Below are 15308 nucleotides of genomic sequence, written 5' to 3'. Positions count from 1 at the left end.
GCTCCAGAGGCTTCTGGCCAGTTTGGGTTGGCTGCCTTAAGGGTCAGGTGCCCACTCCTGGCCGTGGTGGGAAGTTAGAGGCTACGGGTTTGAGTTTTGCCCGAAGCCGCTGCTCTCTGAAGGACTTTCCTTAGAAGGAGGCAGTGGCAGGTTTGGATTGCCACATCCATTACAGATGGTATGAGACATTTGGGAGACTGGGCAGCAAGACAGTGTGCACGTAGTAGGTACACAGTAAATACCTGAGGAACAATTGCCTGGCTTATATTAAGGCCTCAGTGTCTCAGGCACACCTTGGCAGGCCAAGGGTGGAGCTGGAGGAGGGACTGAGGGGAGGATGTCGCAAGACCTATTATGCAGAGTGCTGAAGAAGCGCAGGCTGGCGGTCATAACCTGGCTATGCGTGTGGCCTCCAGCAGGGCCCCTCTCTGAGTCTCAGTGTCTTCATCTGTAAAATGGGGATAACAGTGCCTACCTCTTGGGGTTGTTGTAGAGATCAACCGAGATGACAGGTAGAGAGATACACACTGAGGACAGAGCCCAGACGTCAGCATACAGCACTACCATGGGCGCCTCCTGCTTGTGATCTGCCGCCTTCTCTGCCTGCGCTGGTGGGCCTGGAGGGCCCCTCATCTTGGCATCTGTGCCCTGCTCTCAACCCTGTTCTGTTGTCTCAAAAAGAAAGTTCTCTCAGGGCCCAAGAAAGATTCACTAAAGGGAGAAGCTTGTGACACAAAAACAAAATGCAGGATATGGCTCGTGCCTGGAGAACCTGGGGAGCCAGAAGACGTGGCCTGGCGACCAGCGCACTCCTCCCCAGCCGTGGCTTGGGCTGGTCTGACTGCTCTGACTGGGCCTCAGTTTCCACCCTGGCAAAACAGGCTGCCCTCTCCTCCAAGCTGCTGCAGCTCAAGTGGGGGCTCCTCGTCCTCCCTCAGACCGAGGGTCTTCCTCCACGCGCCCAGCAGCATTTTGCACGTGACTCTTAGGGGGGCCCCTGGCACCCCTGTGGAGGCTGTGGACAGGCTTGTGGCTCTGGGAGGGCCCTTGGGGAGCACAATGGTAAACAGAGCTGGTTCCAGTCTCTGGGAGGTTCACTGTTGGCAAAGGTGGCCAGAGCTGTCCCTAGAGAGGGGCCATGGTCCACATGTGGTAGTTTCACCGTGTGGGCTGGACACCTGGACTCTTATCCCCGCACAGCCATCTCTCCTCTCTGCACCTTCACCATTATGTAGTCACTGGTGGAAATCCCACAGAACAGCAAACTCTGACTTGGATCTAGGCTGTCTGCGGACCTGGTTTCAGCGCTGGCGGGACTGCAGCCGGAGGTCAGCCCAGCAGAGACTGCAGCTGGAGAGGGCAGTCCAACACCACCGCCGGCAGCTGCTGCTGGAGGTGCTGGCCCGGTGGAAGATGCACCATCTGGAGTGTGTCAGAAAGAGGGTGAGGCCGACAGTGGCAACTCTCCAAGTTCCACCTGCCTGGCAAGGGGGTGTCCAGGCCAGGAGACCATATCTCAGGAAGGGGTCTCTCCTGACAGCACTCCATGCAGCCGGTGTGAGTGGTGCGTGGTTTGGGGTCCTGTAGGACAAGGCTGCAGGAGCCTTTCTGGGCATTTGGTGGAGCCTAGCAGGTAGCCAGCCCCAGAATCCAGTGTCTCCCAGAGAAGACGGCTCAGCCTAAAAACCCGGTTCATACTGACCCGCGGCTTATCAGTGCTGGGGGACCTATGGAGTGAGTCCTCTAGGCGCCCCCTGCCTCCCCCCTGCCTCCCCCTGCCTATGCAGGAGACCCCTGGTACCATCCAGGACTCCTAGCAATGGGAGGACATTCAGCTGGGCAGAGACTGGGTTAGATCAGGACCCACCGCAGGCTGTCTAGGCTAGGTCAGGACCCCACTCTGTGTACTTGCTCTCCCCTAGCTCCTGCACAGGCAGAGTACCCAACTGCTGGCACAGAGACTCAGCCGGACCTGCTTCCGCCAGTGGAGACAACAGGTGGGAACCCAGGAGATGTCCCCTCCATACTTCCTTCTCTGTCCTCTGGCGTGTGAGGCCTGGGCAATGAGTGACCTTCAGCTTACACCTCTAGTTCGATATTTTTACTATCACCCTCCCCAGGGCCACCTCCTTTACTACCTTCCTGTCATTTCTGAGCACATCAGCTTCGTTCCATCTGTAGCCTGTGTTAGACCAGTTACTTCAAAGCCTGGTTTCTCTTTCTACAGTGTTGTATTTAAAAATACATCAATGGAGGCTGGGCGCGGTAGCTCACGCCTGTAATCCCAGCACTTTGGGAGGCCGAGGCAGGCAGACCACGAGGTCAGGAGATCGAGACCATCCTGGCTAACACGGTGAAACCCTGTTTCTACTAAAAATACAAAAAAATTAGCCAGGCGTGGTGGCGGGCGCCTACTCGGGAGGCTGAGGCAGGAGAATGGCGTGAACCTGGGAGGCAAATCTTGCAGTGAGCCGAGATCACACCACTGTACTCCAGCCTGGGCGACAGAGAGAGACTCTGCCTCAAAAAAAAAAAAAAAAAATACATCAGTGGGCCAGGCATGATGGCTTACGCCTATAATCCCAGGATTTTGGGAGGCTGAGGCAGGAGGATTACTTGAGCCTAAGAGTTCAAGACCAGCTTGGGCAACATAGTGAGACCCCATCTCTACAAAAACAAAACAGAAAAATTAGCTGGGTGTAGTTAGTGCACACCTGTGGTCCCAGCTACTCGGGAGGCTGATAGGGGAGGATCGCTTGAGCCCAGGAGGTCAAGGTTGCAGTGAGCTGTGATCATGCCACTGTACTCCAGCCTAGATGAGAGTGAGATCCCATCTCCAAATCAAGATAATGTTTTAAAAATTAATATGAAATGTGTTTTAAGGCTTGCTGGGATCTTGCTAAAAAGCCAAGAGGGATCACACAGAGCAGCACCCACCCGTCCCCAGCTCCCTCTTCCCATCCTGTTGTCCTGTTCTCACCGTTCCCCAGACCTCAGGCCGCTGTCTCCACACATCCCCCTGCAGGAGCCCTTTGCCACCTTCTTTCCTAAAGGTCCTTCCTCAGGCCACAGATGGAGCGTCTGTTGAGCACCTCACGGCCAGGCACAGGGCTGGCCCTTCCTAGTGGAGGAAGTGGGAGCCTCAACTAGAGAGGGAGCCCAGAGGGACGATCCGGGCAGGGCCCCGTGATCAGCACGGCCTCCCTGCAGGGGCAGCAAGGAAATGATCTGGTCTTTCTGGCCCTAGCTGGCAGCCAGGAGGCAGGAGCAGCAGGCGACAGTGCGGGCCCTGTGGTTCTGGGCCTTTTCGCTGCAGGCAAAGGTAATTGTGTTTCTGCATCCTACCATCCCTGCCTCTCCCTCAGGCCTTAGCCCTGCCTTGGTTGGAGGGAGGGCACCTGGTCTGTGGGGGACCCCTAAACAGGGAGATCTGGGCCTCACCTCCCGCCCTCCCTGGAGGTGTGGGCCACGTGGCTGGCCTTTGTACTGGAAAGGAGGAGGAAGAAGGCACGGCTGCAGCGGGCGCTCCAGGCCTACCAGGGGCAGCTCCTCCAGGAGGGTGCCACACGGCTCCTGCGCTTTGCAGCCAGCATGAAGGCCTCCCGGCAGCAGCTGCAGGCCCAGCAGCAGGTCCAGGTAGGCCCAGGGCCCCTTCCTCTGGGGAGCAGGCAGGGTGTGGCATGAGCTGACCAGAGGCTGTGTCACAGGCGGCTCACAGTCTCCATCGTGCCGTCCGCCGCTGTGCCACGCTCTGGAAACAGAAAGTGCTGGGCCGGAGCGGGAAGCCTCAGCCCCTGGCAGCCGTCACACCCAGCAGGAAAGTGACATTGGAGGGTCCCCTTCTCATCTGCATTGCCGCTGGGGCTGGGGATGCCGCCCTGGGAACCAAGAGGCCACAGGCTCCTCTGCTTCAGGGAGCTCTGGGCCGCCTGGCTGCTGAGGAGCCCCACGCCCTGGAACTGTGAGTAGCCCGTCCTCACCTCATCCTCCTCGCTTCCACCCTGGGCAAAAGGTTGGATGGCGTAGCAGGGAGGAAAACGGGGCCCTGACGGGGGACAGGACGGGTTGGTCTCGGCCTTGTCATAGCTGAGCTGCTGGGAATCGCCTCTTTGGCCAGACCCCATCCCTCCCCCGGCAAGAGAGAGTGGAGTGGGATTTCCAGACCCTCTCTCCTTTGCCTGCCAAAGTTCAGGAAATAGGTGTCCCTTCCTCTGCAACACCTTCCTACCCTCTCGCCCGTCCTGCTGACAATCTTCCGGAGTCACACACATAGCTGACAAGGGAACAAGCTCAGCTCCTGCCTGTGCCTGCTGGCCTCTCTTCTGCTCCCTCACAGCCAAGACACTGGTTTTTTGTCAGAAACCCCTCTTTCTTGTGTGGGCTGGCACCTATCCTCTGCCCACCCCGACTATGGTCTCCTCAAACCCTAACCTGCCCTGCCCTGCCCCATGCTGATGAAGCTGGTGGCTCCCACAGCAGCCAGCACTACCCGAGGGCGTTGGGCCCCGGAGGAGTTGTCAGGTGGGTGCATGGGGCCTGGGTCCCGGTTGCTGCTCTGCCCCTCACTGACTGACCTTGATGGGAGCCTGAACATCTCAGAGGCTGCTCCCCTGTGACATGGACCCTGGTGACCTGTACACCTGCATTACCGGGGTTGCTCTGCATGTCAAAAGAGACAATGTGGGTGAAGCAGTCCCCTGGAGTCAGGTACCTTTTGTCAGAACTGCTGGGAGCTCTGTGGCCCAGGCCCACCCCAGCTTACTTGCTGACCTTGGCCTCGCCTTCTCGGACTTTCGGTCTCCCTATAAAATTGGAGGGGTCTGACTAGCGACCCCCATCCCACAGAGATCTCAGACCCCCCCTGCAGCCCCTGGTTAGCCCAGGGGAACAGACCCCATGTTTCTTCCCAGCAACACTGCCCACTCAGCAAGGAAGCAGCCGCGACGCCCACACTTCCTGCTGGAGCCTGCGCAGAGCCAGAGGTCCCTGGGGTGTGGCACCATGGGCAGGCAGGGTCTCTGGGTGTGGCACCATGGGCAGGCAGGGGTCCCCTGGGGTGTGCACCATGGGCAGGCAGGGTCCCGGGTGTGGCACCATGGGCAGGCAGGGGTCCCTGGGGTGTGGCACCATGGGCAGGCAGGGGTGGGTGGTCAGGGCCCCAAAGGCAGCTGGTGCCTCCATCTGGGGCCTGTGTTTTGGCAGTCCTGGGGTGGGTGGCCCCCTTTCCTTCTTGTTCCTTGGTCCCAGAGGAGGGTCCTGTGGCCTGACCAGGCTCTTGCCTTCCCTGTGCTCAGGCCTCAGAAGCCCAAGGAACATGGCCTAGGCATGGCTCAGCCAGCAGGCCCCTCCCTGACGCGGCCCTTCCTGGCAGAGGTCCCGAAAGCACAAGTCCCACACAGCCCCCTGCCTGGGGCCCTGTCAAGCACCCCTGGCCCAAAGCAGACCCCGACGGCAAGCACAGGCCCGGAGCTGCTGCTGCTGCCTCCTTCCTCCTCCATGCCCTGCAGGGCGGCTGCACCAGCCAGGGTACGTACTCCACCACCAGGCCTGGGCGCTGGGGCTCTCTCTTTGGTCTGGCTTCTGGTGCTCTTTCTCATGCCATAGCTGTACTCATCATTTCTGGAAAATCTTGGCACAGGGAGGCCACTCATCCATTTGACAAGCATAGGTAGCTACTACACACCAGGTCCAAGGGCCACAGCAGTGAACAGCCAGCCAAAGGCCCTGCCATCCTGAAGCTTATATTCTAGTCAGAGACAAGCAAAGAAAAGCCCCTGCCTGCAGCCAGTAACGTGGCTGCAGATCACGTAGGGTCCTGCAGCCACGGTGAGAAGCAGCCTGGGATTTGAGAAGAGGAGGAAATCGGGGAAGGATTTTGGCAGGGAGCACCATGGCAGGTTTCTGTGCAGGCTGTGGTCACCATGACCATGTGGTCCAGGCAAGCAGTACTGGTGGCCTGGGCTCAGCGGTTGTCATAGAGGGGACAGATACTTTCTTGGCGGCCGACAAAGCAGGATATGCTCTGAGGGATTTGCTGAGTGAGGGGGAAGAAGGAATCCAGGCTGATTTGGGCTACTGGCTTGAATAACTTGGGGAACAGAGTTCTTTGATTGGAAGAAGGAACTGGGGGTGGGGACTGGTTTGGGCTGAAGCGTCAAGAGTGTTTTGAACCAGGTTCTTGATGTCAAACTTGAGAGAAAGCAAACGTTGAGTCTGACCTTCAAGGAAGAGGTCAGGGCCAGATTGAGAAGAATCCTCAGCACAGGCCGAAGGTAACCCCAGAGCCGCTGCGGCCTCTAGGAGGAGTACAGGGGAAGGAGAGAGGGGATGAGCCTCCAAGTAGGGAGCCTGGGCGGGGATGGCCAGGGGTGTGAGAGCTCAGTAATGGAGTGACAGCTGCTCTCAGGCCACCAAAGCAGCTGGTTCCTGAATGGAGATGAAGGGGCAGGAAGGAACCAGTTCCTGTGGTGAGTTAGGCCTTGTGGGGCCCCTTACCCTGGCTGGAATGGTGTGTGGGGTTGAAAGGGTTTTGACCCCTGTTGGGTGATGGAAGGGGCAAGCCCACTCACCAGGAGAGGAGGGCATGGAGGAGGCTGTAGAGCGCTGGCCTCTCACCACTTCTCACTGACGTCGAAGCTCAGCAAGGTCATGAGCTCAGAGCAAGGTGGGGGTGGAGTTGGGTAAGGCTCAGAACAGCTGCTCAGGCAGTGGAGGCGCGAGGTGGACTGTGGTGACACGGGGTGCTTCCTGGTTGTGGGACTTTCTCCTACAGTACCAGGTCCTGTGTGCAGGGGCAGGCTCGACACTGGATGAGCTAGCACGGCCAGTGCCTGGGAAGCCCAGCTCCTGCAGCTGGGGGCCTGGTCTTCCCCCACCCCTGCAGGGCAGGCAGTGACAAGGACTTGGTGTCTCCCTCCCTGGCTTCCTCCTAACTTCCCTGCTGAGCATCCACCCTTCTTTCCTTTGCAGGCATCAGCACAGCCGGCTACTGCTAGGGATAAGCCCCAGGTCCCCCCATCCCTGGCCAGTGTCCCTGACCCCCATCTACTCCTTCCTGGGGACTTCTCAGCCACCAGGGCTGGGCCTGGGCTTTCAACTGCAGGTGTGTACCTGGGGCCTGTCAGGGCAGAAAGCACTCAGGCCACTCCCGGACCTGGGACTTGCTATTTACCCTGGTCCCAGAGGGGAAAATGGTCTGAAACAAGCTTACTTCTGTCGCCACAGGCAGCCTGGACCTTGAGGCTGAACTTGAGGGGATCCAGCAGCAACTACTGCACTACCAGACCACCAAGCAGAACCTCTGGTGAGCCCTGCGAAATGCCCTGCGGCCCTGGCTACAGGAGCAGGTGTTGCTTGGAAAAGTGGGCGGGCAGTTCCATTTCCCCTGAGCCAGCTGCCAGGGTCCTGTGGGTGGTCTTGGTCTAGCTACGGAGGGGTGTGGGGAGCCCTCAGTGTGTGGTGTCCAGAAAGGCCCCATCTCCACCATGGCTCTTGACCTGGCTTGGTGCTGCTGAGGAAGGCCCAAGTCAGCCTCACCTGTGGACAGAGGCTCTGCTTCCTATGGGGGGATGATAAAGTTGAGCAAAACTCTAAAAACCCAATGAGGCCATGCTGTCCCCAGTGACTAATTATAACACTGATATTAAAGGTGCAGAGAAGGGCTGGGTGTGGTGGTTCACGCCTGTTCCCAGCACTTGGAGAGGCCGAGGCGGGCGGATCATGGAGTCAGGAGTTCAAGACCAGCCTGGCCAATATGGTGCAACTGTCTCTACTAAAATACAAAAATTAGCCGGGCATGGTGGTGCACGCATGTAGTTCGAACTACTTGGGAGGCTGAGGCAGAAGAATTGCTTCAACCTGGGAGGCGGAGGTTGCAGTGAGCTGAGATCGCGCCATTGCACTCCAGCCTGGGCGACAGAGTGACACTCCATCTCACATACACAAAAAAAAGTGCAGAGGAGACAGGCCCGAGACCCACTGCACTCAGTGGTCTGGGGACCATCATCATGCAGCAGCTTCAGAGCTTCGAGAGCAACAGACTCTGGCGCCTCATCCTTGCCTCTGCACAGGGGAAGAGAGACAAGAAGTATGTTTTCGCCCAGGCCCACCTGAGTTGCTGTCTGCTAGGGAGGGCGGAGGAGACTGGGAGAGGAAAAAGAAGTGTTCGGCTCCCAAGCAGGGGCTTGCAGCTCAGGTCAGGGGCCCTACCAGACTACCTTTCTCTCTCCACCTGATACCCACACCAGAATTAGCTGAGGTGCCACTCTCTGAGCCGGATGGGGCTCTGCCAAGGACCCAGCCTGGCAGACAGCAGGTATCTCCACCCCTCAGGTCCTGCCAGCGGCAAGCGAGCAGCCTGCGCAGGTGGCTGGAGCTGAGCAGAGAGGAGCCCAGACCTGAGGACCAGGAAGTAGAGCAGCAGGTGCAGAAAGAGCTGCAAGAGGTGAGGCCCCAGGCCATCCCCACGTGTCCGTAGGGACGCCCCGGGCTGTGCTCCCTCTCAGCCCTGGCTGTCCCTCCCTGGCTCCAGGTGGAACTGCAGATCCAGCAGCTGGCAGAGGAGCTCCAGGCTCAGCGCCAGCCCATTGGCACCTGCATTGCTCGCATCCAGGCCCTGCGGCAGGCCCTGTGCTAGCGTGTTTGCCCCAGGGAAGCAGGTGCTGGGCTGTCGGGGAGGCCTCAGGCCACCTCCAGGAATAGAACACAAAGTTATGTTTTATTTTTTTATTTCAAAATGTTTTGCCATTAAATGAATTACTGTTCAGAAGTCTCCACTTTTCATACAAAAATACTGTGCTACTGATACAGTTGAAAATGGCTCTCCTGCAGGAGAAATTCACAGCGTCCCCAGGGTCAACATGAACGCTGGCCCTGTCCCCGCCACTGGGGGCTCCCCAGGCCCGCATTCCTGATAACTGGGACAGGTTTTCCAGGCACTGACCGACTATCCACGAAGGGCCCTCTGCCTCCAAGACAGACCCTCAATCAATAGCATCAACTTTCCCACATTTCATGTAGGGATATGGGGAGGACAGGAACACTCCCCTGTCCCCAGCTGGGCCTACCACCTGCCTGCCCTGTTCATTCTGGTGCTATGAGGCAGGTTCAGTGATTAGTCTTGCCTGCTGCAACGATGGACCTGGCCAGCTCCAGAAGGTCACTCATCGGGTCCTACAGAGGTCTGTATCATTAATCAGTGTCCTCAGAAGACACTGGCAGAGTCCAGGGTGATGCATTCAGCCACAAGCAAAGACTGCTTTTTCTAAAGAGCAGGATGAGGTGAATTTGGGAACAGAAAGCAGTTGTCATGAAGGCTGTGTGGCTCTGCTGAGGGAAGAGGCATCTACAGTCTGTGCCAAGGAGGCACCTCACCCTGTGCAGCAGGAGGGTTAAGGCCAAAAAACAAAAGGGGCCAACGGAAAACAGCCCAGGTGATGGGGAGGAGCAGCAAGAAAAAATGACAATCGAGACCAACTGAAGGTTCAGTCGGGAATGCAGGATCTCCCGTCTATACGGTGTTTAAAAAGATCCAAATGTGACAGATCATTCCAGCCTGCACTTTTTATTTGTAGGGAGAAGGAACAGCATAGGTTGAGGGCATGACGGGGGCTCTCACCACCTCTTGTCTGCACCTCCGGAACAGGTGGGAGCCAAGTCATTCAAGTCCTACCTGGTCAGACTCTCACCCACCCTGAGGCAGGCCCTCACCTGGATGGCCTCATGGCCTCCCTCTCTAAAAGACCCTCACTTTGGAAAAGATCCCTTAGCAGCCATAATCAGGAAAGAGGCTCTAGAGTGAGCCCAGGGCCTCCCCAAAGCGGATTTTCTGTCCTGTTTTCAGCTGGAAATTGAAGTCCTTGGGGGCCTCAAAGATGAGCACGATGGTGGAGCCCAGGTTGAACTCGCCCAGGTGCTCACCCTTGCGCATGGGGACGCCCTCTCTATTGGTGTGCGTCACGAAGCTGAAGTCGTTGTAGGAGCCCTTGCTGTGCCTCGGGCTGTTGGTGTGCAGGTCCTGTGGTGATAGGCTGGGGGTCAGCGGGGCCTGGGCCACCAAGTGCACAGTGTCACCCCACGTGTTTGGAGTCCCACCCACTCCCTTGGTTGCTTGTCCCCACTACCACCCAACCCAGCTCCAAAAGGGAGGTGGGGATGGCATCTCAGGGCCAGGTGGGCCCGGTCTAGCCAGATCTCACACACAGCCTTGACACCTGCTGTGAACTGGGCCCAGGAAAGACAGGGAACAATCGGGCCCAGTGGTTTCCATGCATGGTGCTGGGAGAGTGGCACCCGTGGGAGCCAAGGCTGCTGGTCACAAACTGACACCCAAAAAGGCAGCCCCTTGGGACAGGGTGGGCAGCAGGCCTGCGAGTGCTGACCCCCTCCCATGCTGTAACCAACATGAGCCACCCCGAGCTCAACACTCCCTTTCTGTTCCCTCCTCACTCTCACCTTTGACCATGGTTCCTAGCACAAGCCAGGTGCCAGGCAAGGAGGTTAATTCCCTCTCTCTCTTCCAGCCAGCGGTGCAAGAAGGAAGGGAAGCCTCAGCTGGCTGGCAGGTGGAGCAGCCCATTCTCAGGACAGCTGCTCAGCAGAGCTACGCCTGACCAGAGATGTGGCCTCCCTAGAATTCAGTCCCAGCCCATCGGCCGCACAGCAGACAAGGCAGGTAGACCCAAGAGGTCCAGCCCTTGGGCTTTGGCAGCGCCTACATTCGGCTTACCCGGTCAAAGTAGATGCGAATGGAGCCCACGTTGGTGGCCCCCACAGCCGTCAGTGAAAAGAAGCCATGTTTCCAGTCCCCCGTCAGGACTACCCGCTCATTATGGCAGAAGAGCTCTTTGATCCAGCGAGCCATGCCAGGGTTCACTGACATCAGGGAGCCTGCAGAGGCAGGGAACGCTGCTACTCCCTGTCCAGAGCCCAGTGTGGCCACTCCAGGGCAGCCAAGACCCAAAGGGACTCATGGCCTGTTGCCCCGATGTCATTCCAAATGCTGAGCTGAGTGGGCCCCACGGTCCCCTGCCCACAACCAGCCTGCATAAAGCAGTCAGCTCCTGGCCTTGATGACCCTGACCTGGAGCCTGGTCCCCTGACACCAAGAAGCTGAGAGCCTCTATGTGAAGCCCACAGAGGCAGCTCCCCCCACACGCTGGCCCCGGGCTGACCTGGGAAGTGGCGCCGGTGGGACACAGTCCAGTCCGTGGGGGAGTGGAAGCAGTGGTAGTCCCCGGGGGCCAGGTAGATGACACAGTGATAGAGCTCATTCCCTTCCCGGGTGACCAGCTGATTCTTGAAGGAGTCACACGAGGCGGCTGTAGAGTAGGAGCAGACATGGAGGCCACCAACACAGTGAGCACCCAGCACGGAGCCCGAGTGCGGTCTGCACACGGATTCTCAGGGAGGCCCACATGCCAGCCTCAGTTCCTTCCCCAGCATTCCCCTCCCTCCCAGTCCAGCCACACAGCAGCAGGGCTGCCTGGCCCTGTCTGTGCAGCAACCCACCTGGCGGGAAGGGCAGGTCCTCTGTGTAGGTGCGCGGGCCCAGGAACGACTCCAGGGAGTAGGTGACCCCCTTTACCTGCTCCACCTCGCAGTTCTTCACTTGCCCAAAGTTGAGGATCCTTCCATCCGATGGGCTGATCTGAAAGGACAGAAAAGGCTTGCTGCCAGGGAGAACAGGGTCTCCTCCCCCCAGGAGACAGCCCCCACCTCCCCTTGTCATCCTGCCCCTTCCAGATATGCTGGAGACCAGGGGGCTGTGCTAGGCAAGTGGAGTCCCAGCTGTGGAGGCAGGAAAAAGTCCTGTTTCCCCCAGGACGAAGGATCGGGCCTCACCACACTGTGCAGGCCACAGACGGGCCGGGCCTGCGGCTTCAGCTTGCGCCGGAAGAACTCGCTGAGGTTGCGGTAGTGATGCAGGTCCTCCACAGCGGCCTCTTTCATGTTCACCCCGAAGGTCCAGATGTACAGGCTATAGACGGGCCTGCGCAGCCAGTGTGGCAGCTCCACCTGGTTGAGGCGACCCCAGGCCCGTGACAGCAAGCGTGTCGGCACTGACTTGTACAAAGCCACCTGCAGGCCACAGGGCAAGGGGCTGAGTTGACCACACTGCCCCAGCTCCAGAGAGCCCAAGTACTGTCGTGAGCCCACGTCTCACTTCAGGAGAGAATCTGCACCCCATGGAGGACACCAGGGCCCAGGTGCCCCACGCTGCTTTTGTGATGTGGCTGTTTCTCACTGGGAACCAGATTGCACCTGCCAACTCCTGCCACACAGAGTGCTGGATTTTATGTACAACTCCAGTGGTTTTCGCCATTTCATGCAAAAGTCAAATAGCAACTGCCCCAGTCCCAGAACGGGAGATGGCCAGCAGTCTTACTTCTTAAAGTGGGGGTCGGAAACGGATCTGACCCTAACCACAGTGTGTGACCCTAGCCACGGTGACCCCAGTATCACAGTATGTGGAGAGGTGGTTGGCATCTTGCCCTTGGTCACTGCCCATATCCCAGACCACCAGAGAAAGGAGGAGGCTCCCAAGTGCGTGGAACAAGTCTACAGCCCAAAATGTGTCCCTCTGTCTTAACAGGAAGTGAGGAGGACACCCTGAGCACCAACATCAGGGATTTTCAGATGCAGGTCTGCGATGTCGCTGTCACCTGGGCCTGAGCTGCAGACACAGGGTCCGCAGCCCCCACAGGTCCAGCCAGCACTCTGAGGGCCTGGATGCAGCAGTCTGAGAAGCCCAGCCCTGCTGAGCCCCACCTCGGCCCCACAGCAGGACTTGTGTTCAACATTCTACTGTGACTGCGTCAGGTCATAAAGCTGTCTACACCTGGGGTTCCTCCCAGGAGGCAAAGGGAGGTCGTCCCCTCAGGCCCCTCTGTTCTCTCTTCCTTCAGGGAAGCCTGGAGCACCTGAAGACAGATGATGGCCTGGGGACAGGCACTGGGTCCCACTAGTTGGTCCCAGAGCCCTCCGGCAGGGCCAGGTACCCAGGAAGTGGCAGCCTGTTAAACTCCAGGTGCTGCTGCCACTGTAGAAACTGCCTCTAATTGGTGGCTGCAGATTCTCTAAACACAACCAAGACACCAACTCCCCAAGGTGTAAAAGTGATTTCATTCCAACTTTCAACACCTCTGCATGGTAAGGAATTAGCAGCTCCCAGAGAGCTGCTCTTATCCCTCCCAGCTGATGCCCAGTCACACAGAAGGGCTATGTGAACCCAGGCCCTTCCCAAGCACAGGTGGGAGCCTGGGCTAATGTCCAGGGTACCTCAGTGCCCCTGAGCTCTGATGACACCAACCTGACAAAGGCCCAGGAACAGGGTTTCCTCCTTGGGGTCAACCTGCCTGGGAAGCCAAGGGCAAGAGCGAGCCCTCTAGGGGCCAGGAGGGGCCAAGCCAGTTCCCTTGACCATTCCTGGGGCAGGCCTCTGGGCTCCTTAAAGGTGTCCTCACCCCAAGAAACCCAAACAGGATCCATCCTTCCTGAACCACCCCTTTGGCATCCCAGAATTAATTTGGCTTCTGCTCAAAATCACCTCTAAGCTGTTTTATGCCTGAACACAGAAAAGTCAGAGACAGACACCATTTTCTGAATCCCCAGACTGGGTTCCTTCCAGAACCGGAGCCCCAAATGGCAGAAACGAGGCAGGCTAGGGGAGCAGGCAGGGCACAGCACGCCCTCGCAGTCACTTCCGCGGCCCAGGTAGTGGCCTTTTCAAAAGCTGCCCTGGCCTTGGCCACCAATGAACCTTCCAACCCTGACGCACTGAAAATGACCCTCTGCTTCTGGCAGCTTGCTGCCACCTCAGTCTCTCCTGCACCCCAACCTCGGGCCTGCCCGGAGGGCAGGTCCGGGCCACAGGGCCCTGTGCACACTTACCCTGCTTACAGGCCTCCATCCCACCCGGCTGAGCGGTCTGAGGGCGCCGAAGGGCAGGAGGTAGTAGAGGACGGTCAAGGGCCAGGAGCGCAGTTTCAGGGCGGGTCTGGACATGCAGCTCAGCTGCCCCAGCCTCCGCCTCAGGGCCAGCTGGGGGAAGTGCAACCTGCAGGGCACAGGTCCATGCACAGCCAGGTCAGTGGCCAGGCTCTAGGCAGGACCCAGGAGACTGCCACCTGCACTCAGGGCAGGATTCCTCCTGTCTACCCACCCTTGTTGGCAAGCTACCTTGCCATGGGGTGATGGAGCCCAGCAAGCACTGGCTGTGCCCCCTTGTCCCAACCCCATTCTGAGTCAGGGGTTTGGCTGCCTCTGGCTAGCAGACTCATTTCCCAGGCTCTCCCACCCACCAGCCAGCTGGGGAGGACTGGGAATGTGGGGGCAGCCGCAAGAGGAGAGTCAGGCCCAGCTGCGGGGCACCTCTCAGCCGCAGCAGCTCCCAGCAAGGGCCTCCAGACCCAAGCACCTGGGCCCAGGGAGGGGAGAGCAGGGTGCAGAGCCTGCCTCACATTCCTCAGCCTCCTCGGCCCAGGAGAGTGAGCCCCAGGGGCCAGCTCTGCCACACAGGCACTGGCAGGGCAGCGCATAGCACTGAGGAGCTACGACCCAGCCAGCTGGGTAACCATTTGCTCAGTCTTCTGCTACCGTCCTTTGCAGGATCTGGGATATTCTTTTCATGGTTCCAGGCCCCCTCTTTCCTCATCTGCTAAATTACGGGGCCAAGGCCAGACAAACTCTCAAAGGGAGCATTTACACCCCACCTACCAGCACCACACAGCTACAGTGCCATCCATCTGCATGGTCTTTCTATAACAGGCCAGGTTCTGAAAACCCATCCACAGGTTTGTGAACAAAACCTCCCCACCACAAGCTCTCAAGCCACCTGCCTGCTCTGCTGGGGCTGCACACACACACACACACACACACACACCCAAGCCCCTCCTTTCAGCAAAGGTGGATACACACACACACACACACACACACACACACACAAAACCCAAAGCCCTCCTTTTTGCAAATGTGATCCCGCCTCTCCCCACCCTCCCAGCACAAATGCAGGGCACTCAGCAGGGGCTCAGCTTCACCAGAGCCGCAGAGGCTGGACGAGCCTTTCCACCACAACCCTGGCCTCCTGAGCAGAAACAAGGCCCACCCCACCCTGTCCGTGCCTAGGCCTAGCAAATGCTCCTGAGACCCAGGGTAGCCAGCAGGAGACCACACTGCCACCCACTGAGAACGTCCCCAGGCCTGTTTCCTCATCTGCAAAGTAACCGCTTTGGCTAATCTACGGCTGCCATCTGGGACTGTGCTCTCAAGAGAAGCTGAGTCCTCTCTCCCAGTCGCCGAGCAAACCAAGG

General features: G+C 58.6%; 2 protein-coding genes across 37 annotated transcripts in view; one reads left to right on the top strand and one right to left on the bottom strand.

The window, feature by feature from the left end:
- Window positions 1–13883, top strand: part of SFI1 (SFI1 centrin binding protein) — a 122235-nt gene extending 108352 nt beyond the window's left edge. For 8 of the 22 annotated variants that reach the window (XM_017868963.1, XM_017868958.1, XM_017868954.1 and 5 more), the window contains 10 exons: window positions 1283–1443; window positions 1923–1997; window positions 3248–3322; window positions 3460–3636; window positions 3708–3961; window positions 4911–5526; window positions 6970–7102; window positions 7225–7303; window positions 8332–8443; window positions 8531–8764. In XM_017868963.1, the coding sequence (XP_017724452.1) occupies window positions 1283–1443; window positions 1923–1997; window positions 3248–3322; window positions 3460–3636; window positions 3708–3961; window positions 4911–5526; window positions 6970–7102; window positions 7225–7303; window positions 8332–8443; window positions 8531–8635 (1787 nt within the window). In that variant the 3' untranslated portion in view covers window positions 8636–8764. The other 14 variants (XM_017868972.1, XM_017868971.1, XM_017868970.1 and 11 more) reach the window with 10 other exon arrangements.
- PISD (phosphatidylserine decarboxylase) overlaps window positions 8714–15308 on the bottom strand; it is a 46843-nt gene continuing 40248 nt past the window's right edge. For 11 of the 15 annotated variants that reach the window (XM_017868986.1, XM_017868978.1, XM_017868990.1 and 8 more), the window contains 6 exons: window positions 13891–14056; window positions 11842–12078; window positions 11509–11647; window positions 11172–11318; window positions 10727–10887; window positions 8714–10015 (listed from right to left, as the gene is read on the bottom strand). In XM_017868986.1, the coding sequence (XP_017724475.1) occupies window positions 9791–10015; window positions 10727–10887; window positions 11172–11318; window positions 11509–11647; window positions 11842–12078; window positions 13891–14056 (1075 nt within the window). In that variant the 3' untranslated portion in view covers window positions 8714–9790. Of the gene's footprint in view, window positions 10016–10726; window positions 10888–11171; window positions 11319–11508; window positions 11648–11841; window positions 12079–13890; window positions 14057–14715; window positions 14943–15308 lie in introns of those variants that run through there. The other 4 variants (XM_017868983.1, XM_017868984.1, XM_017868985.1 and 1 more) reach the window with 3 other exon arrangements.

The sequence above is a fragment of the Rhinopithecus bieti genome, unplaced genomic scaffold (assembly GCF_001698545.2).
Source record: "Rhinopithecus bieti isolate Rb0 unplaced genomic scaffold, ASM169854v2 scaffold_4666, whole genome shotgun sequence".
Taxonomy (NCBI): domain Eukaryota; kingdom Metazoa; phylum Chordata; class Mammalia; order Primates; family Cercopithecidae; genus Rhinopithecus; species Rhinopithecus bieti.
Note: the sequence above shows the minus strand (reverse complement) of the source record. Positions and strands in the feature narration are given on the sequence as shown.